At 42.3% G+C, this 20,709-nt stretch overlaps 1 protein-coding gene across 2 annotated transcripts in view; it reads left to right on the top strand.

Moving 5' to 3' along the window:
• The window catches only part of ralgps2 (Ral GEF with PH domain and SH3 binding motif 2), a 68,936-nt gene that overhangs the window by 16,750 nt on the left and 31,477 nt on the right, over window positions 1-20,709 (top strand). For both annotated transcript variants that reach the window (XM_018670229.2, XM_018670231.2), the window contains exons 2-9: window positions 2,553-2,661; window positions 4,838-4,968; window positions 5,305-5,412; window positions 6,156-6,206; window positions 14,503-14,586; window positions 17,901-17,990; window positions 18,096-18,188; window positions 19,387-19,513. In XM_018670229.2, the coding sequence (XP_018525745.1) occupies window positions 4,909-4,968; window positions 5,305-5,412; window positions 6,156-6,206; window positions 14,503-14,586; window positions 17,901-17,990; window positions 18,096-18,188; window positions 19,387-19,513 (613 nt within the window). In that variant the 5' untranslated portion in view covers window positions 2,553-2,661; window positions 4,838-4,908. The remainder of the gene's footprint in view (window positions 1-2,552; window positions 2,662-4,837; window positions 4,969-5,304; window positions 5,413-6,155; window positions 6,207-14,502; window positions 14,587-17,900; window positions 17,991-18,095; window positions 18,189-19,386; window positions 19,514-20,709) is intronic.

The following is a 20,709-nucleotide window of genomic DNA, read 5'->3' as shown; positions in this document are numbered from 1 at the left end:
GCATAATTGTCGCGGCTCTTCACTTCCACAAACACTGTCATGTATGCAGCGCATGTGCTTTGATTTATTTACCCGATGGGAAATATCCTTATTGTTATTGTATGAATCCAGACAGACTGATACTGCTTTAAAATGAGGTTGAGGTGAAGAGGAAAAGGACAGGAGATGAGCAGCGTAAGGAAGCCAGAGGACATGCCAAATGGAGGTGGTGGAGACCTGTTTTCAGGGCCACCAGAGACAGGAATGTAAAGGGTCAGTGCAGGATGTAGAATGTGTTGTCACATGCGCAAATATGCCGGCATGTGCATGACGACACACAGAAACACTTGCTAGTACGCATTGTGCCCTTGAGTAACGAGGCCTGTTAGGCTCCCAGTGCCTTTGTGTTTGAGCTGCAGCATGTGAATGTCAAAAAGCAGTCTGGAGGCTCGGATAGAGAGAGGGAGGGAGAGGCAGCCGATTCAGAGAGGCCTAATTCAACTGCACCTGCCATGCTGTGTAATGACTCACATTTAGATTAACAGCGACACATCCTCTGCTACAAGCTCCAACACGACTCCTTCCATTTTCTGTCACTCCTCCTCTGTTATCCTCTGCTTCCTCCTCTAATCCTTGTCATGTCTTCCTGAATTATTATCCTTGTGAAGCTGAGACATTGTCAGCCCATCCTCACATTCCCAGCATTCCCAAATACACACCTATACCTTATCGCTTCTCGCTACAGCTTAACGCTCCTACGACTTGAACCTCAGGAAGCAAAGCATGATGACTCAACCATGTGGAATTATGTCACTAAACACAACACATTTGAGCTCAGCTCACTGTCAGAGGTGTGTGAGTGTAACCAAGAGCAGAGGATGGGGACTCTGACTAGTTAGGACTGGATAGGGAGGATGTTTTTAAAGTAGCATGGCTGGAGGTGTGGGCGTCGTAAGGAGCTGTAAAGTAAGATGTAAACTAGTCCTGGATGGTCAGGATCATGACTAACAAGGAAACTCAGACACAGAGCAAACTCACTGACAGCAGACAAGCAGAAACTCGCTGTTGCCAGGGGTTGTTTACACTGCTTAGCATATAGGCAGATCAACACTCACAACATGTGACAATGACACACAGACAATAGATGTGAGCATTGTCACTGTTAAGGTTGTGCACAGAGAGATGTTATTTGTATTTACAGAAGCGTGTACCTCATTGGGACTGTTGTGACACTAAACTGAAACTCTGGGATGGTGTTTACTCAGATCAGATGTGGTCTCTGGGAGACTGTATAGACTTATGTCAGCAATGGTTTAAAGTTAACGTTGGTCGGTGGAAATCTTAATCTGCTCTTTGTTCTGCTGATGAGCTTTGTACCCTCATCCAGCTTGATAACAACTTGGAGGAGATGAGAAGATCTTAGCCCCTACCCAATGGCTAAAGGCCAACCACTGTCTGCCAGCATGCAACATTAGTCCACAGCCTATCTGGGTCCCACACAGTCCAACACACTGGCTTTATCTCTTAGAGTAGTGAGACACCTACTGGCTAATGTTAGTCATGTAATGTCATGTTTGAAGTGTGGAGGCACAGAGCAAGATAAGATTTATGCCTGACGCATGAGGTTGGCAGCAAACCGTCTGGAGAATATTTGAATCATGCACTGTCAAATCTTGAGTGACTCATTACTTCCTACGACTGAACTAATAAATGAGATTAAAAGTGTTTTGCATTAGTGTTAAACACAAAAACCAGCACACTGCTGTCCTGTTGCACCTTTTCTTGTTGACAGTGCAAGTAAGGTTGTTTAAAATTGAGATGGTAGTGCATTACATAAAGTTTGAAAGGTACAGCTCTTAGATTTATTTCAGGTGCGATACAGACATTTAATTAGGGCTGTACCAATCCATCGTTTTCTTCTTCAGACACCAGCTCCAACACATCGACTTGGGATATCTGCCAATACTGAGTACCCATCCAGTATCAGTGCTCTCTTTTTCCCAAATAAGGTAACATGGCCAAGAAATGCTGTGGAGCTTTAAACTGGGTCAGCAGCTGTGAGTAAATAAATGTAAATGATAGAGGAAACACTGAAATTTATACTGCTAATGAAAAGAAACTGTGGCTTGGTCATGTCATGGCTGATACCTGATCTGCTTAACAAGGTCAGTGTCAGATGGATACCAATTGGCACATCTGCACATATGATAGAATTATATTATAATTGCTATGTGTTTGGATTCAGCTGAGCAATAAGACCATGTAATTCTATAATATTGAGTTTTATAATGCAATACAATGATACAATTGTCAGTGCAACATGTGTGAGGAGGAAGTTTTCTATTTCTGTCAAACTTCCTCTGTATTTCCCTGGGCTAATGGTTAGTGTCCATTAGTATTTGTTGCAGTGGCTGCTCGTTTGTTAAGCACTTACACAAATCAGATCAGCGATTGGATTTTTTTGGCTGTGTTTGTTACTGATGGCTGCGTGGGTTTTCCTCATGTTCAGAAGAATCATGCTGCCTTCCTCTTCTCAGTCTCTTTCTCTTTTTGTTCTTTTCACTCTCGCACAGACAGCAGGCTACAGCCTCACAGAAAGACAGGACTCAGTAGACAACGACGGCAATACAGAACAACAGGCTAACCTCACTTCCAGCACTATGCCCATCTGACACACGACTGGTAAGTACGGCCTTGTTTTTGCAGGGACAGCTTGTTTTTGGAGGTGTGGTGACAGCTCTGTACCAGTGTGCCTGCAGGGTTGTAGGCCAACAGGTTTTTAATCCCATTAGCGTTTGATTACAGTTGGACACATCACAGTTGTGGGAGCAGACATGACTGTACATTGCTTAACTGTCTAATTGTATTAACTCAACAACCAGGTAACTCTGGTTTTACAGTTTAGTCACAGATGATGTTTTGAGCGGGAGATGTATTTAGAGAGTTTATTTGAGAGATGATCACTGGTTATGTGGAACACTTAAGTGTGTTATGTTCACATTTACTACTGCATCTGCTCTAACTTTTAAAGACCCAGGGCTGTGGCTTAGCGTGTCCTAACAATAACAAAAACCCAAGTGATATTTTACATAATTGTTCAGGGGCACCTCATACTAAAGGACAAGACATACATAGGTATTAGACCAGGAAAAAAGGTAATTACAGATGTATGACTTTATAAACAACAGGACAGACTTAGACTTGTAAATACAGATTGGCTGTTGCTTCCTGTGCAATTATACACTGCTGTCAAACAATGTGAGGGGAGTTGACATGATGTAGTGCTGTTTGTTCTTGGCTGAGCAGAATGCAACTGTGGCAGGCAGCTAATGGTTTTTAAAGCACAGGCCATTTAAGCTTGAGCCTTGAGCCAGCCAAAAACACACACACACACACACACACACCACACACACACACACACACCACACACACCACACACACACACACACACAGACACACAGACACAGGCCTGCATTGTCAAGTACACAAGGGATGCCTTTGCTAGCCTTCAGTATTCTGAGCGGCTCCTTATTTTTCATTACTGTCTCTCAGTGTGCTTTTGGCAAAGAATAGTCTCTGAGGTGTTTTCAGTCTTGGGCAGAGAAGAATACTGTGGAATATTAAAACATCATCCTAATAATAAGAAATCACTTTAGACTGTCTGTACACGAACTCAACACTGTGTCTCTGTTACATTCATGATACATAAGCTCATTAAGCATTTAGAATAATCTTTTGTTGTGTTTCCATCAACATAATCATGTGTAGGTTCAGATTTGGATATTAAAATAGATCTGTGTGTATTCATGACTGTGAGTACTATCAGTGATACTGAATGAAGAGCACATCATAGGCAGAAGTGCTGAGATTGTTTACAGTCATTTAATGAAGACAATGAAAATGCGGCTTGTGCAAGTTTCAGTAATTGTTGCTCATGCTGAAAGAGTCTATTAATTATTTGATTCACCACAAACAGTGACAGTGTGGAGAATTGATTTAATCGTTTTTGGATATGGAGTAACATACATTTTCTAGATACAGTTTGAAATTTGGTAAGAGAAGGTCGGGGCTGTGGTTGGGTTGTGTTCTGTATCACATTCATGTGTATATATTAACCTGTTACACTCAGTAGCCTTGCTCATCAGTAGTAGACGTTAATATGACATGTGTCCTCAGATATTTGGCATTAAGATATTCATTGAATGAAATACTTGGTACTCATGTTTTGAGAAAAACACATGTGAATAAACTCTAGTCCTCTGATTACTCACAATTCTAGTGACAGAATCCAGTGTGCTGGAGAGTTCAGGTTTACGTATTCTGTCTTTGTTGACAAAGAAACTTTAAAAAAATCTTCCTGTGTTTTGTAGTTAAGTCCAGTCATTGAGTGGCAGCAGGTCATACTCTAGGTGTAAGCTGTTTAGTGTTGTGGCTCTAACAGACGGCTAGATTCTCCAAACACCTTTCACAGAAGATCTCTTCTTAATACTCTGCCTAAGCTCCGTCTGTCCTGTCCTCTCTCATGTGTAGTAAATGACAGGCTGTGAAAGTGTGTGTCCATATGGCGTGCACAGGCCTGCTGGGACAATAGCTGAACCTGTCAACACTTTGACCACCATCTCCAGTTCAACCGTAACTGATTTCCTGAGGATGAATTTAGTTTAGTTGTCAAGTCAGGTGCCTATAATGATAAAGTGAACCTGAGAATACCTAAATCAGGTTACCAACCAGTAGGTGGTGCTGCTGCTGCAGGCTGAGTGATAAGTCTGCTAGGAATGTGGGTAATAATGGTCAAGATATGGTGCAAAATTTACTCACTGTCCATATTTTGTGTGTCTGTGTGTTTGTGTGTGACCAGGGGGCCGGGCGGACTTTGCTGCAGCTGAGGATGATGAATGGTCTCTTGCGCTAGAGCTAGATGGTGTGGGAATGATGGACCTCCCTAATGGCCAATCAAGCATCACCACCACTGCTGCAACAGTCTCTGAGGTGAGGCCGCGCCCTCGCTAGACCTCCGTGGACAGTGTTGAAAGATGCTAGACGAATGCACAAGAAGTACTTTTGCATTCCTGTAGCGCCTCTCAACACAGAAAGCTTTAGTGTGTGATTATTAGGTGGCGAGATGTAGAGAAGTGTTTATCCTGAATGAAATATTAAGTCAACACCATATTAGTTGGTTAACCCTCTCAGCCCTTTCATATCTCACATCTCCTATCTATATCATAGCCTTGTTCTTAACAAGGCAGCCATTATTCTTGTTTCCCTGATAGCTCTTCTCAAATGTTACCTTATAATGCAACCTTGTGTGTGTTTGTCCTCCTTCAGAAGAGCAGCAGCTCAGAATCTCTCAGTGATAAGGGTTCCTCTGAGCTGAAGAAGAGTTTTGATGCTGTTGTATTCGATGTGCTGAAGGTCACTCCTGAAGAATATGCAGTAAGTTTATGTGTTTACTTTTTTGTATATCTTGTCTGCCCTTGTCTGATTAACCTGCATGTGTTTAAAAATGAAATGTTCAGTTAGCACAAATGTGATGTGCTAACTTGAGACAGGAGGAGATGGGATGATGAAAGAGGAAATGGGGTCAGAGTTTGGAGCAGTAATAATTGATGACGTTGGGCAGTGCCAAGCAGGCTCTCATAGAGTTCCTGTGACTGCCTCTGCACAAACTCTCCATGGTGACTGTGAACAACACGTTGCTGCTGAATGTGGGTCACTTTGTTGTGATGGAATAAAGTTGCTGAGGTTATCTTACAACAATTCAAATAAATTAACTTACAGTAATTCATCATGTCTGTGAACTGATTTTAATATTTGTTGTACCCAGTTTGACCACAAGATGGCGCTCTTTACCTTCTTTGACCTTATTTTGTCTCATCCTCCCCTGGTATATCAAGAGGGAATTTAAGGATGCTGTCAGTAAAAGACAGAGACCTGAGAATAATGGGTTGTACACTGTCACACCCACTTGCTTGGATGACACAGCCACTCTAGCAAAATCTGTATTTCAATTGTTGGACTGTTATTTTAGATTGACATTTGGCAATTTATGACCTGTCCAGTGCACAGTAATGTAGGTCATGATTGGGAGTGTGGGATTTGGGGAAATGCAACCTTTTTCATTGTGGCCTACTATGAAAATAACAAGTCTAACAAATGTTATGTTTCATCTCCTCCAGGGCCAGATTACACTCATGGATGCTCCGGTGTTCAAAGCCATCCAGCCAGAGGTGAGCTGCTATCAGATCTGTGGAGAGATGAGAGGGGTTGACAGCTTGATTTGGTCTTTTTTTTTTTTTTTTCAAGTTGGACTTTTGAGTTACCTATGCCTTTCAAACACATTGTTGTCACTGTTTCTAGATTGTCATGTCTAAAGACAAACCCTCCAATCTCAAATTATGCAACTAAACTTTTAATCAATAAGCAAAATGAGTCAAAAGGAAAAACAATATATTTGCATATTTGTATAGTTAAGATTTTGCTCTATCCATCCACTGTTTTCCTCTCTCTGTGCCTCTCCATTTCTCTCCTGCACAATTACCATGCAGTTGGTATCTCAGCAGCAGCTGTGATCAGAGCTCCCACGCAGAGCCACATATCACAGTTATGCAGAAAAAGGGTATTTGAGCCTCACCCAGTCTTGCACACCTTGTCTGTCGTCTCAGTGAGAACTGCTTCAATCTCATGCTTTTTCTTGTTTGGCCCCTTCCTGACAGCAGCAGGCATGGATAACCTGTGTTTAAGGTTGGCCGCTGTGGCCTTATAAAAGCAGGATACAGACCACAGCCCAGTGTGGTGTGGTACAGTCTGACTCCTCCTTCTGCAGGAGTGCACATGTGCAACACTTGCATGTCAGTTAACAGAACAGACACACTCCTCTGGCATGATATTACTCCTAGACCCACGGTTCATTTTAATTTCGATAACAATGTCCGAGTGTGGCTTGACCTTTTCGAGTAAATAGTTTGTTTTGTCTCAATAATGGAAAAACTAATGATCAAAGTCCCTCAGTAGCTTTCGTCAGGGGCTGTTTTTGGAGTGCTGCTGTTTCTTCACTCAGAGGGAAGTCATTGATATCTTCTGGACTGCAGCCCCATCGTCTTAACTCCACTGGGCCAAGATCACACAGAGGCTACTGAGAGTTTTCATAAATGCAAACATGCTCCTGTGTTCAGTCTAGTTTGACTGAGTGACCGACTGAGTGGGATTTACAAGCCTTATGAAATTTGTCCCTGTATTTCAGTCCAATGTAGCAATCTGGAAATAATGGCTCAGGGTGAAGATTTAACGGTCAGGTGGATGGGGATATGGTTTCACTTGTTGCAGAGTCCCATGTGGAGGGACTAGAGGTGGGAATGAAGACTGATGGAGTGGAAAGTCAGCAGGGGGGTGGGGGTAGGGGGGCATTTTGTGCTCATACTGGCCTGATTGAGGGGGAGGGCTGACAAGGAGATGAAGGCTGCAGTCTGGAGCGAGAGAGGGAGCAGAGTGTACAGTACGCAAAGTGACCCAGCAGCATCCTGGCAGAGACAGTGCACTAGTGAGGCTTTTCCTTCTCTCAGCGTGCTTTTGTCTCACAGCTCTGGATGAAAAAAAAGCTACACAGCCATGACTGAACTGAACTCAACTAGAATTTCCACTGCTGTCAGTCTCGCAGGGACATGATGGGAAAAGCAGGTGTGTGTGTGTGTGTGTGTGTGTGTGTGTGTGTGTGTGTGTGTGTGTGTGTATGTGCACGCCTGCTGTTTCACTCCGTTCACTGTCTGAATAGGAAAATATTAAATAACTTGGTTAAAACCTTGAGTTGTGCAATAGTGTTTTTACTGACATGCAGCCCATTCTTGCCTGTGAAGCACCCTTTAGCTGCTGTGTTATCTACACACAACCTAAGCAAACCTAAGCAGGGCTTACTGATAAATGGGGAACCAGTATGGATGTAATTAGGGTGAAAAGGCATGTTAATATTGAACAAATATTTTTCTTTCTTGGCATATCATTTTCTTGAGATGAGGGAGAGAGTGGAAAGAAGGAGAAGAGTGTGTTAGTTTCCATGACGTGATGTTTTGTAATTCTCATTTGTTAAAATAGTTGTGAGGGAGTCAACCTTCCAGTGGATATATCTCCAGTAGAGTCTCTTGCATTACTAAACTCTGCCATGTCCAGATGTTCCTCATAGGTTTCAAGTTGACATATTTTGACTTTTTGCACAATAACAAACAATAGACTAATCAAATTTTCCACCAGGTTGCTTCCAAGTGTTCCTGGTCTGTGGTCAAACTGATTAAAATTGTTTTTACTGCACATTTACAGCATAGTTACTGCAGGTAAACTATACTTGCCCTTTAGACAAATGACTACTTAAGCTAATATCATCCTCTGCATGACTTAAATGTTCTGCTCTGATGTTACTGTTTTTGCTGTTCTTCCAAGGCTGCAGTAATTTCTTTAATAACTGAACTGACTACTTGAAATAGTTGAAATAACCATAAACTAGCTGTGACTTGGCCTGTTGGTGTCTGTGTTTAAGATTTTATTTTTCCTCTCTCCATAAACACATCATAACTGTCCTAATATAATATGAATGTGAGTGCGATTGAGTGTGTGAGAAGGAGAGCTCGGTAGAAAGAGACTCGGAGTCCAGACACAATTATGCATGCTCGTGTTTACAACATTTTACATGTGTATATTACGCATAAACAGACATTCTGGCACGAGCCCGAAAAATTGACCCAGACAAGATTTCAGTAGAACAGACGATCTCACTAACTCAAGTTTTCCAATGCTGACATGGAGCAGATGTATGGAGGGGAGCCTGAAAGGTCCAGCCAAACCCTCTGGACGAGGAAGAAAAGATAACTGTCTGTCACAATAGTAATAAAAAATTACATGAGAACTGGGGGATGGAGACACCAAAAACAGTGTGAGGAGATGGTGTTACGTCTGGCCAAACCCTTCGGGTAGGAAGCACGGTTCACTCTCACTATATATATATCCAGAGTTTGGAAGCAAAGAGGCTAAAATGGGAACAGTAATGGATAATAACTAGAGAGGCCAGTATTTCTAAATAAGTCTTTAATATTGGAACGGCCTTAAGGGAGGCAGGTTTAGAAGATCAGAGCTGAACGCTCGCCACTGACTGACACAGCAGACTCCAGAGACAAACAGATTCTAAACACATCTGCTTTTGATGGTACGTAAGTGACAGCTCATAAGACCCTGCCATGCATGAGGATCATTGTAATTTACTTCCTTCATATAATGGACCCTTGTCAGCACAATACTCATGATTCTTGCCCGTGAACAGAGAACAAGAAGACGATGAAGGAATCTGACAAAGCATCATCAGAGTCTTGTGTTCTGAGCAAGGTCAATTGATGGAAACAGCAGAAGTTATTTTTGATGGTGAAATAATCTATAGTGCAGAGCAGGCTGATGTTTAATCTACAACCCTCAGCTGAATCGCTGATGTGTTTCTTGGCTGTTGCTTTGCAAAGTGAAATGCCATTAAAATAACAAGATAGATCATAGAGAGGAGGAGGGAAAAGGATGCAAGGGACATGTAGCAAAATCTTTTTCTCTCATCTAAATTTACGATGCAGTGATTCCTAATGGTTTGTAGCATTGACTGGTTCTGTTTATCAAGAGGGGGCTGGACCTGGATAGTTTATTACACTGTGACTGATCAGCTGATAAGAGACATGGAGAGAGTAAAAAGATGTGTAAATGAAAAAAAAGGGGCAAATGTAAAGAGGAACAGTGATGAAATAAAAGACGAAGGACTTTTTCTCCCTTCATCTTCAGTCCCAGTGGGCCATTTGTAATTTCATAATCAGACGTGCGGCTGATGATCTACAGCTGGATGTTTATGACATAGAGGCTGAAAGAGAAAGACCGATTAAGTGATGTAAAGGGACTTGAAGGGGGAGAGGGTTGCCTTTGTTTTTAACTCACAGTCATGACAACAGCCAAGTAAGTAATTTAGTGGCCTTGGCTGGCAAGATTTTGCTTCAGCTCTCAGGGAATAGCTATCGGATTTCATTTTACGTACCGTTGAGAAGTATGTCAGTTCTTCACATGTCAGAGCACCCAGCGTAGAAATGTTCTGAACAGATTGAAAGTCTCATGTGAGCCATGGAGGCGATGATGACTTGTACTAGGAGGCAGGTAACGTTTCACGTTCTCAGGCCCCCGTCTTGGCTGTAGGCTTAATGTTTTCCATGATTGACTGTGAGATACAACAACATTTACTCAAAAAGGTTTTTTGTCATACAGTCACAAATGTAACTGACATTGCATACAGCTCTCTGCAGGGACCTGTGGTCTGCACATGTTGTTTTTCTGCTGTAGGGATTGGCCAGTAATTGCTACACAACAAACACATGAGGGAATCCCACCTACACTACAGCCTGTCAGCATGATGGTCAGTGCACATTTATCATGGTGAAAGGTGGAGAAAGTTCTGGCAGTGGAAACAGAAAAACCACAATGACAAGCTTTCCCTCGTCAAAGAGGATTTGGTCCAGAGTTTGAGATTCACTTTCAAAAAAAGGTGCCAACGGAATACTCTTAGGAGTTGTGGCAAAACAAGTTATTGTGTTTAATATTTCTTTTATATAGCAGTAATATCATCTTTAGCAAATGCACTAAAATCATATGGGAACATGCCCAGTCTGGTTTTACAAGCCATGACAGATGGCCTGTCCTACCATAAGAATCATATAGGGTACATGTACTAAAAGAGCTCCTGGAGAAGTAATTCTTTCCATGGTGTGCACAGCAAGGTAATGGAGGCTGCTGCTACAAGCTGCTTGTAGGTCTCTGCCAGGTCTATAGTTTAGAGATGACGAACAGGGAGAAGATGTGTAGATGTCTGACTGGGACAACAATGCGTTTTATGGCCCTTCTTTTCTTTTTTTTCATTTTTCCTTTCCCTTTGTTTTTTCTCCTTTGTTCTGTTTGTTTCTGTTTTATCCAAACAGAATAGAATAATTCTGTAGACCAGTGGCGTAACCTGGCACTAGGTTCAGGGTTCCCTGTGGCTCACTACAAGCTGAAGTACAGAACAGCAACAGATGCAACTGTGGAGGTTTTCCATTACCTTCCTGTCATCCTCAGCAAATCTATCTCCTCATCTCCTCTCTTCCTGCAGCCAACCTTCTTTTTTTCAATCTCACTTCCTCCCCCTCCTCATCTTCCTTCTTCTATCCACTCTGTTCCTCATCTTTATCAGTCCTTCCTGTCTTGGCCTCTGGCCTGTCTTTAATATTCACTGGGACCCCACCACTAGAGTTTTCCATTTATAATGTACACAAAAACAAAAGGAACTGCTGTGGTATCTCACATGAGGTCATCGCAATTTGTGGTTTAGCTGCAGCTGGCTGTCCTATTCAGCCTTTACCTCTGTTTACATAGTACTTTGTACAATGTATTTGTAAAGCAGAGCACAATCTACACGTTTTATTTTAGAGATTTTTTTGGTGTGGTTCATGTCAGGCTAAGACTCTGACCTTTGTTTATGTCTTTGGTTGGATCCATAGGAACACTTTTTAACCCCATTAGTTGTTACTTGTTGACGACTGCATCTTGTGACCAGAGATGACGTCAGTTTTCCTTGATAGTCCCCATGTTAAGCCAGCCTTTAGCAGTCCCATAGGACTGTGCTTTAATGAAAAAGCTGCTCAGCCAGACCAGTATGTGGAAATGACAGGCTGTCTGTGGTTTGGGGGAGTACACTTTTTTTTTTTTTTTAACTGCGCTCTTTTACTGCTGCATTTAAAACCCTCTCCTTACCAGAGCTGCCTCCCTAAAGCCTGTCTCCAAAGACTCAACTGTTGTCTGATTTTTTTTTTTTTTAATGTAGCTTGCTGTTTGTAATGCTTGAGTGTGAATTAAAGGCACAAGAAAAATGAAAGAAATAAAATTCCAATAGTTTCTGGACAGGCTTTGGATCAGTTGCCTGCTGCTTAAATACATGAGGCAACTTGTTATTAGACAACAGCTTCAGAACAAAATAAATCAAGTAACTTCAACTTGAGGCTTAGTGAGATGGACAGATGGATGGATGGTTAGATTAGACAGGCCTAGGTGGTCCGCTGTTGAAGCGCCAGTCACAGTTGTTAAAATGTTGTGGTCTTGTTGACCGAGGGAGGTAGGAGCGTCTGTGTGTCTCTCCTCGGGTGCACCGCCTACCTGGGTGGTCAGGTGGTGGTTCGAGCAGCGAGACACACAAACACAGGCACCTCCTAGTAACAACGGAACGTCTTTGTTTAAGAATCATCACCAGAGTTGTGTGAAAGTTGGAGAGAAGAATGATTGACACGATGGCAGGAGGGAGGGAAGCGATTGTTTAAAAAGGACAGATTTTAAATAAACAATGAGTTCTCCTCGGTGAGGCAGGCTGAAGTCTCCTACTCACTGGTTTAGCTGACGAGGACAGCACGCTCCAACTCTGAGGAGGCTCCACACAGGCTTGTAAAGTTTGTGGGAAGATGCTGTTGGGTCTTCCACAGTGTTTTCTTTAATAGTCTTAACACTATCCTTTCACTATGCCCCTTTTTCCTCTCCTCATATCCTCATCCTCTCTCAGGCAATCTAGGCCTCGAGGCATCGCCCACGCATGAACGTCTGCTTTTAACATCTGTATTTGATATTTTGCCTCTTTACCCTCGCCGGCTGACTAAGGACTCAGAGACTCACCCCCGAATGAGCGTGACTTCTCTTCGCAAGTAGACATCCTGATGCAGTCCAGGTCAGGGAGTTGTGAGCAATTCGGTGGAGGTTGCTGCTTCCAGACAGGTCAGACTGTCTCACAGGGGGGTATTGTGCGGGGGAGCCGCAGCCTGATTCAGCTGTTCATACTGTAGCCCAAGTCGGCTGGGCAGGCAGGGATTAAGAGGAGAGCTTGCACAACATTTTTCCTACTGTTACGTCAGTGTGCCTGGCCTCCGGACAGCCTGTGGGGGCCAAAGAAGGGCCTGGGTTCCCCTTGCAGCGCCTGTGTGGTCTCTTGTCTTTACCTCATCACTGAGGACATTGGCTGAGGCCAAACTGAGTCCAGCCTGGTACTGACTGACTAACTATTTGTGTGTTGTTGGAATTTTCTGTGTTCAGGTTCCAAAGTCACAGCCCTTCCTTTAATAAAGTGTACTGAAAACACTTTGAGCGCTGCTGCTTCCACAGCTGCTGCTACTTTGTGAGATTAGCGTTAAGAGACATGCGGAAATTAGAAATTTATTAGCTTATTGACAGAAAATTAACAAATAACAATTTCAGTAACTCGATAATTATTTTAAAGTTAATAACGAAATAGAATAAATCAAAGTCAGTAATTACAACTTGTGAAATACGAAGATTTGCCTCTCTGCTTTGGGTCATTGTAAATTGAATAGCTTCAGCTTCTTGACAGTTGGCAGAAGAAAAAAAAAGTATTTTGTCTCTGGTAACTTGATGTTGATGAATATTTGTTATAATATTTGACATTTTGTAGATTCAAAGTACTGCGCTGTGGATTACTAAGGACTTCTATTGTTTACATTTTAACCAAAATGCAGTGTGTGTGTTTCCTGGCAGTGTGTCTCCTTAATTTTATTCTCATGGCCCAAATGAATGCATCTCGTACATCGTAAAATATTTGCAAAGCCTGTTTTAAAACATTTTGAAATCAGCATTGTTTACATTCACATTCATTTGCGGTTTGTGTCTTCTTCTCTTTAAATATGGCGTTGCTCCCTTTTACATGGTATTACTGCTACCGCAGTTACCGCTCTGTGCAGCTGTCTGAAATATGTATCATATCAACCCCTGGGCTTAAGGAATACATACACAAACACAGTAGAGCTTCCTCATGGTGGAGAGTGACTCGTCTGCATTTCATTTAGGTGTGGGTGTTTCATGGCCTGAAAATGTCCATGCTGGGTCATTAACATGACTTGTTAGCATGACTAATTGGGATTTAGCTATCATTTATGTTATTAGTTCCACCTGTGCTTTTATGGCTATGGCCACTGAATGTCCATGATGATAGATTAATACAGAGCACAGAGGGACTTCAACATATACCTTTAAATAATTAATTAATTCCTCAATAAATGAACCAGTAATTTAAGTTTATAACTCAGATTTTAAATAGAATTTTAAATTATTGTCTCATGGTTTATGAACAGCTTAAGGAAGCTTTGTTTTGCTTCCACAAAACCTGTCGCAGTCTAGTGGCTATTAGCAATGAGTACAGAGCTTCATACTGAGGCAGAATGTGTCCCTGCATTGCTTTACCCATTTTTGCAGTCATTCATTAATCTGTCTGAGCCTTTGACCAGATCCTGCCCTCAGCCTCTCTCCCCTCTCTATCTCTTCCTCCTCATCTGCTTTTCTCTCCTATCATATCCTGCTCACTACCTCCTCTCCACTTCCCACTGAGTGACCTCTGACAAGACTGTTAAGTACATTCAGTAAACTGCTGACATATACAAGAAAGTTCTGTGGCTCTGTTCATAAAGTTAATTTCCTTGATTGTTTGTATGTTTTCAGGAGCTGTCAAGCTGTGGCTGGAACAAGAAGGAGAAACACAGCTCTGCTCCAAATGTGGTGGCCTTCACTCGCAGGTTCAACCAGGTGAGACACATTGTGCACTTTGCACTTCAGTACTACCTCAAGTCTTACCCAGAAGGAGAGCAGAGAGAGAGAAAACAGTTTCTCTTGCAGTGTTAAAGATTTATGAGCCTTGGCCATCAAGGAATGGAGAGATTACAACTTCTCTTTCCACTGTGTCCTCTTCTGTCATCCTCCAAGTACCAAATCATCACCGTAGCTCTCACAGAGGTTGTTGTTTTTAAAGCCCTGCTTGTCATTGCAGCTCCTAATAACCTCTACATCTCCCTGCTAATCATATTTATCATAAATAGTCCCCAGGTGAAACAGGTCTGGGAGAGAGGCAAGTTATTCTGTCCTCAGATGGTCTTTGGTTCTGGCCTTCATGAGGTTTATTAATGTGCTTTAATGTGTTGGTGCAGCATGTGTAGGAACATTTCCAAGTGTATGCAGGAGTGTGTATGGCATGCTCCCTCAGTGCCCTGTGAAATCATCAACAGGAAGTTGTGGCTAATGATGTAAAGGGCAGCCATGCCCTTTAATCCCCTTGCAGCCTCCTTTAAGACCCACTTCACTGCCCTCCAGTATAAATATGAGATGATCTAACAAGAATGTGTTGCTGTGGAAACTTCTGCATGTATAGCAGATCCCAAACGGTGATTCAAGATGTTAGCTGCACACATTTCAGCTGCTGGGAGCCAAGGAAAATGAGCTTTTTGGATAATAGGAGTTGGATTTGGAGGACAGAGAGTCCCAGAAAGGTCCTTAGCATGAGCTGAAGCCATATTCCTCTTCCTTCAGTCGCTATTTTACTGGCACTTCTTTTTGGGAGCCAGTGGAGCAGTAGAAAACTGGCCAGTCTATTCAGCAGGCAGCAAGGAGAGAATAATTTAGAGTAACACTGTGCATTGATCACATAATGCAGAGTGATCTGTCTTATTGGGTTTTGTGCAGATACAAATCAGCAACTTGCATAGTCATAAAAAAGCAAATGTTTTAATCCAGAAATCATGACAGGAATAAGAAAGAATTTGTGGCAATGAAAACCACATGAGAAAAGACTTTAGTCTCAGCAGAAAGGAAGAGTTAAAAAACTAAAAAATTCTCATGCTGTCAAACCACTGATGTTAGAAAATATCTTCACACTATATTTTGCCTATATATAGCAGCAGGTGCAGGGCATATTATTTATGCTGTTGACAGCATATTACAAACAAATTACGGACATATGGCTACCCTGAAATTATGCAACCAGATCACAGTAAAGGACTGGTGAAATGAGCATTGGCTTGATGTCAATTGGAAATGCAAACAAAAGCAGCATTATCAACTAATTCCAGCTCATTGACTATTAATGTTGAAGTGATCATTCTAAACACGTCTATCATGTCTGCAAATCAGAAATCAGACCCACCATTACCTCAAGTCTGTCAGCCAGCTGCTGTCCCCGTCTTTGGTCAGATATTGAACTCCGTCCCATCCCTTCCTCCCCTCAGGCCATTAAATGGGTCGAGCCACAGCTATCAGCTTGTGGCTGGATCTGTCTGCTTCCGCTTATTTATGATTATTGAAGCGCTGGGGACTCAGCAGCTCCATTCTGGAAGCCTTGATGCGCTCATAAACACAGCCCCAAAGACATGATCTTTGCTTCAGGACATAATATGACATCCATAAAGACAGGACCCTGTCTGTACAGCCCCTGTATCCCCACACCCTTCCTCAGTCACACACACACACACACACACACTTGTGTGTACACCTTTGTGGAGCACTGCCATCATTAGTGATCTCAGCGTTGTGAGTTTTCGAGGCCAAGGCAGACAAGGACACATGCTCTGTGATGAACCCCTGTGGTATAGTGAATTTCAGAGACATGCTTTGTCCAGGCTGACCTCAGATATCAAGTTAGAACACTGAGGAAACTAAATGTGAAGCTGCAACATGTTTTTGCTCCCAGATTGGAATCACATTTTACAGTCAATGGTAACTACAGTCTACTGTACACTGGGGGTGGAATGTTTTATATCTTGAGGTCTTCATATCAGTCGCTGTCTTGAAGCCAGCGGCAGTCAGGGTTTACCGTCTATGTATCCTCTGTCCATTTTCATCACTCCCTCATCCTCTCTACAGATCTCTCCATGTGTAATAGTGAAAATTAAACACATATGGCTCCATTTCCTGGAGATACTCTACCTGCATAGATTAAACTTAATTTGGTCTGTGTATCATGGTTACGAGAGAAAGAGAGAGTGTGTGTGTGAGTGTGGCTGGATGAATTTATCTCTTCACTCCCCAGCTCCTCACCTCTTCCCTGAAACAAAAACAAGTTTTTGGGCTGTTTCCAGGAAAAAGCAGGCAAACCCAGCTGTAGGTTAGAGTTCGTGCACACGAGAATGTAGATGGAGAAGCAGGCACACCTAATTTATAGACGCACACACAGCACACCTAGTGGTCTGTGGCTTCAATGGAGGAATGTTGACTATATACTAAAGCCTTAACAGCAGGGAAGCATGGGCAAGGAGCGAATAGTGCCAGAATAATTCAGAAACTGAATGAGCTAAAAGTATGTCTCCATTAGAATAAAAATCAGAGATGGTCAGTCTGTCCGTCTTATCAGAACACAATGTGCAGACAGCTGTGGGCTTTGAAAGCCCTCAGAGCCCTGTGGCGTTGAGGCTAACTTCTCCTCCCATTACCTCCTCTCTTCCCTCACTTTTCTCCCTTTTCCTCTTTCCATTCCCTCTCTCCCCAGAGCTTAAACACTGATTGATTCACTGACTTGTCCGTGTGTGTACGTGTAATCAGAACTTTGGCTTACCAGCATTTCTCCCTTGCGAGACAGATTTCCGACATCACTCTCGCTCCGGCCAAGTACTCTGAACACACACGTATACACTCCACACAGTCCTCCTCGTTTCTCGGGTTGACATATTAGGAGTTATGGTGTGTATCCGTTGTGTAATCAGTTGGAATTGGTTGGATTTTCCTGCAAAGCTCTTGTTTTTTCTCAAGAGCTAATTTCTAATAGACTCTGATGGAGCGTTCCCGCTAGCAGTCTGCCCAGTGCTCCTCTGCTCCTCTTTATACTGGTTTCAGCCCAGAGTTGTCATGGCTGCCGGCAGGCCTTGGCTCTGGTTGCAGAGTGTGGAGGTTTTACAAGGCAGAGCTCCCTGTCTTTCTTTCTACATACCTGAAATCCTTGTTGTGCTTTGAAGAATGTAACATGTGAAATAAAGTTTTCTGTGTCATCATGTCTGCAGAATCCAGTCTGTTTTTGGTGAGTTTGTGAGTGTCGTTTGGTGCTGTAATCTCTCTTTGTGTGTGTGTGTTTTATCTAGACAAGTTTTTGGGTGGTAAGAGAGATCCTCCATGCACAGACGTTGAAGATAAGAGCGGAGGTGCTGAGTCTTTACATTCGCACTGCCAAGGTACACAGCATTGACGTACAGCATGACATTGTTGTTCTATCCTAATGAATGTTTGCAGTGTAAACTCAGCCTAACGTATGCTCTATGTACTTTAACTCCTCACAGAAACTGTGTGACATGAACAACCTCCATGCGGTCATGGCTGTGGTGTCAGGGTTACAAAGTGCTCCCATCTTCAGGCTTACCAAAACATGGGCGGTGAGTATATTTACCCTACTGTGAAAACAAGCCTGGTTTATTAGTAGAGTGCTGTCAATAAACAGGGATGTTATGTAGATCTGTACCAAAACACTGCTCACATATACAGAGGCTAATAAAAACTAGTGCATAAATGACATGACAAGAGGAAATGGCAAGAAAAATAGAGACAAGGCGGCATTTAGACCATTAGGAAAACCTTTAATTCACTCCATTTCATGAGATGAAATGAGAATTTAACAAACAGACTCCATCACTGGACTGTATTCTCCTTGAATGCTGGAGATATTAAAGAGATGGCAGTGTCTTTAGTGCTACAAATCTGTCCTTTTAGTGAAATACCCAATACCCTCATGCAGATTTTAGCAGATCTTGGCTAGGGCATTTTGACCACATAATTCAATTGTCAACCTTTTTTAGACAGGAAATATTGTGTCAGTGTCCATTTCATGACTGTGTGAGGGACAACCAGTCTGTGTCAGTGTTCTCCCTCTACAGGGAAAGCTTTATACTTCATTCCTCTAATACTGGTTCTCTTGTAAGTGTTGGACTAGTGAGTCTATTAAGACCAATAACTTGATAGAGGAGTTTCAGAAGCTTGCTCCTTCTGGGAAAATTTTTTGGCGTAGGCGTCCAATTTGTGCTTTCTAACAGACTTGTAATGGTTTTATTGTGTTCAACATGTTTTATTCTGACACTGACAAGTGTGGATGACAGCCAAGTAACAGCAAGCAACAAATATAAAAAAGTTCAACAGTTAACAGCTAAGGGTCGACTATAACCACTTGCCAAATTGAAATATTTTTTTTTCTTCTTTGCTCATGTCAAATGGTGACTAAAGGTTCACAACATTAAAGAGACAAGTTGCAAATTTGTAGCTGGCTGATAGTTTGTCACCAGACAGCAAATTATTCAGCAGCCAGCCCTTACAAAGAACACTGTGTTGGCCACTTCTGTCTGTCTTACAGTATTTCTCTCCTCCATCTCTGATTCTTAAACTTTGTCTTTTGTCATTGTACAGATATTTTTTGCTGTAGTACTTTGGTGTGTGTCAGTTTTCACTCCTCACTCCTACTGAAATCAAGCAATTTTATTAGAAAAACAAATTTCCATTGTAGCTCCTCTTGTTGCCACCATGTTATAGCCTGTCTATTTAGGTCTCATGGTCTCTATCTCTCTGTCCTTCCTTACCTCACAGTTACTGAGTCGGAAAGACAAGGCAACGTTTGACCGACTCGACTACTTGATGTCCAAAGAAGACAACTATAAACGTCTGAGAGACTGCATAAGCAGCCAGAGCATGGTCTCTTGTATACCGTACCTAGGTAACAGACACAAACAAACACACAGACACAGACCACTTCAAGGTTTGATCTTTGAATGATGCACTGATTTTCCTTCCTGTCAGCGGCTTATCTTTATGGGCCGTTTACGGGCTAAAGGTTAATCTAAGGACAAGTGTCTGGCTTTAAGAAACAAATGGTCCTTGTACATGTGTCTGGTTAAAAAAAAAAAAAAAAACAGGAAATGGAAGGTATTTTTTTTCCCCTCCTTTTACATCATTATTTGTTCAGTGCCAAAGTGATCAGTCTGTCATGTTTATCGTCTGTTGTTCCTCTGCTGTTTTTATTGTTGCTCCATTTCTCCGAACAGAGGAGGACATTGAACATATTTTTGCTGCTCTGTTGTGGAATATCTCAAAGTTTCTCTCAGCTGGAAAAATCACATGAATCAGTGAGGAAAGCTAAAAAATAGAAATAGATGTCTTTTTCCTTTCCTTAAATATTTATACCCCCTCTTTCTTTGGCTCCACACTATGACATCACACAGGAATCCCTTATGAGTTGTGCAAGGAAAACGCTCATGCCCACATGTGTGGTTTTATTGCTGTACTGTTTGTTCTTGTTTTGACTTGATTATGACTGGATGACTTTGATGCTCTTTACTGCCATTTTTTCCTCTTACCATCAGGTTTGTATCATAGCTACTGCTGTGCGATTCAAACTTATACAGTCAAGGATCCACAAACAAACACAGACACAAGCACAAACACAGAGAGCTCGAGAGTCTGTTTGTCGTTAAAGAAACTTTTAACCACCCATTTTCCCCACTGTGCTCCGTCATGGAAGTTTGGAAGTAACAACGGACCATAAGACGAACGCAAAGTTAATGCTGTGAAACGGCACCCATTTGCCAGCTTAACTGTATGTCCTCACTGTGTGTGTGTGTGTGTGTGTGTGAAAGAGAGAGTGTGAGTGTGAGAATAAGAAGGAAAGACTTTCCGTTTGGGAAGCGTTTCAGCTCAACCAGTTGGTCGTTGTTAGGGCGGAGTCTTTTTGTATTCTAAGTCTTTGTGTGAGTATGTGTGAGTGGGATGGTGTTTCCTTACAGTCTTAGCTTGTCAATGATGAGTGCGGACGTGTGATGTGTGACCAGCTGGCTGTCCTCAGAACTGGACCAAGCCAAGTTGGCACACAGGATGGAAATCACCTCTCTCTTGTTCTCGGACATTCCCACTCTC

Source organism: Lates calcarifer, linkage group LG17, assembly GCF_001640805.2.
Source record: "Lates calcarifer isolate ASB-BC8 linkage group LG17, TLL_Latcal_v3, whole genome shotgun sequence".
NCBI lineage: Eukaryota > Metazoa > Chordata > Actinopteri > Centropomidae > Lates > Lates calcarifer.
This window is presented reverse-complemented; position numbering and strand designations above follow the sequence as displayed.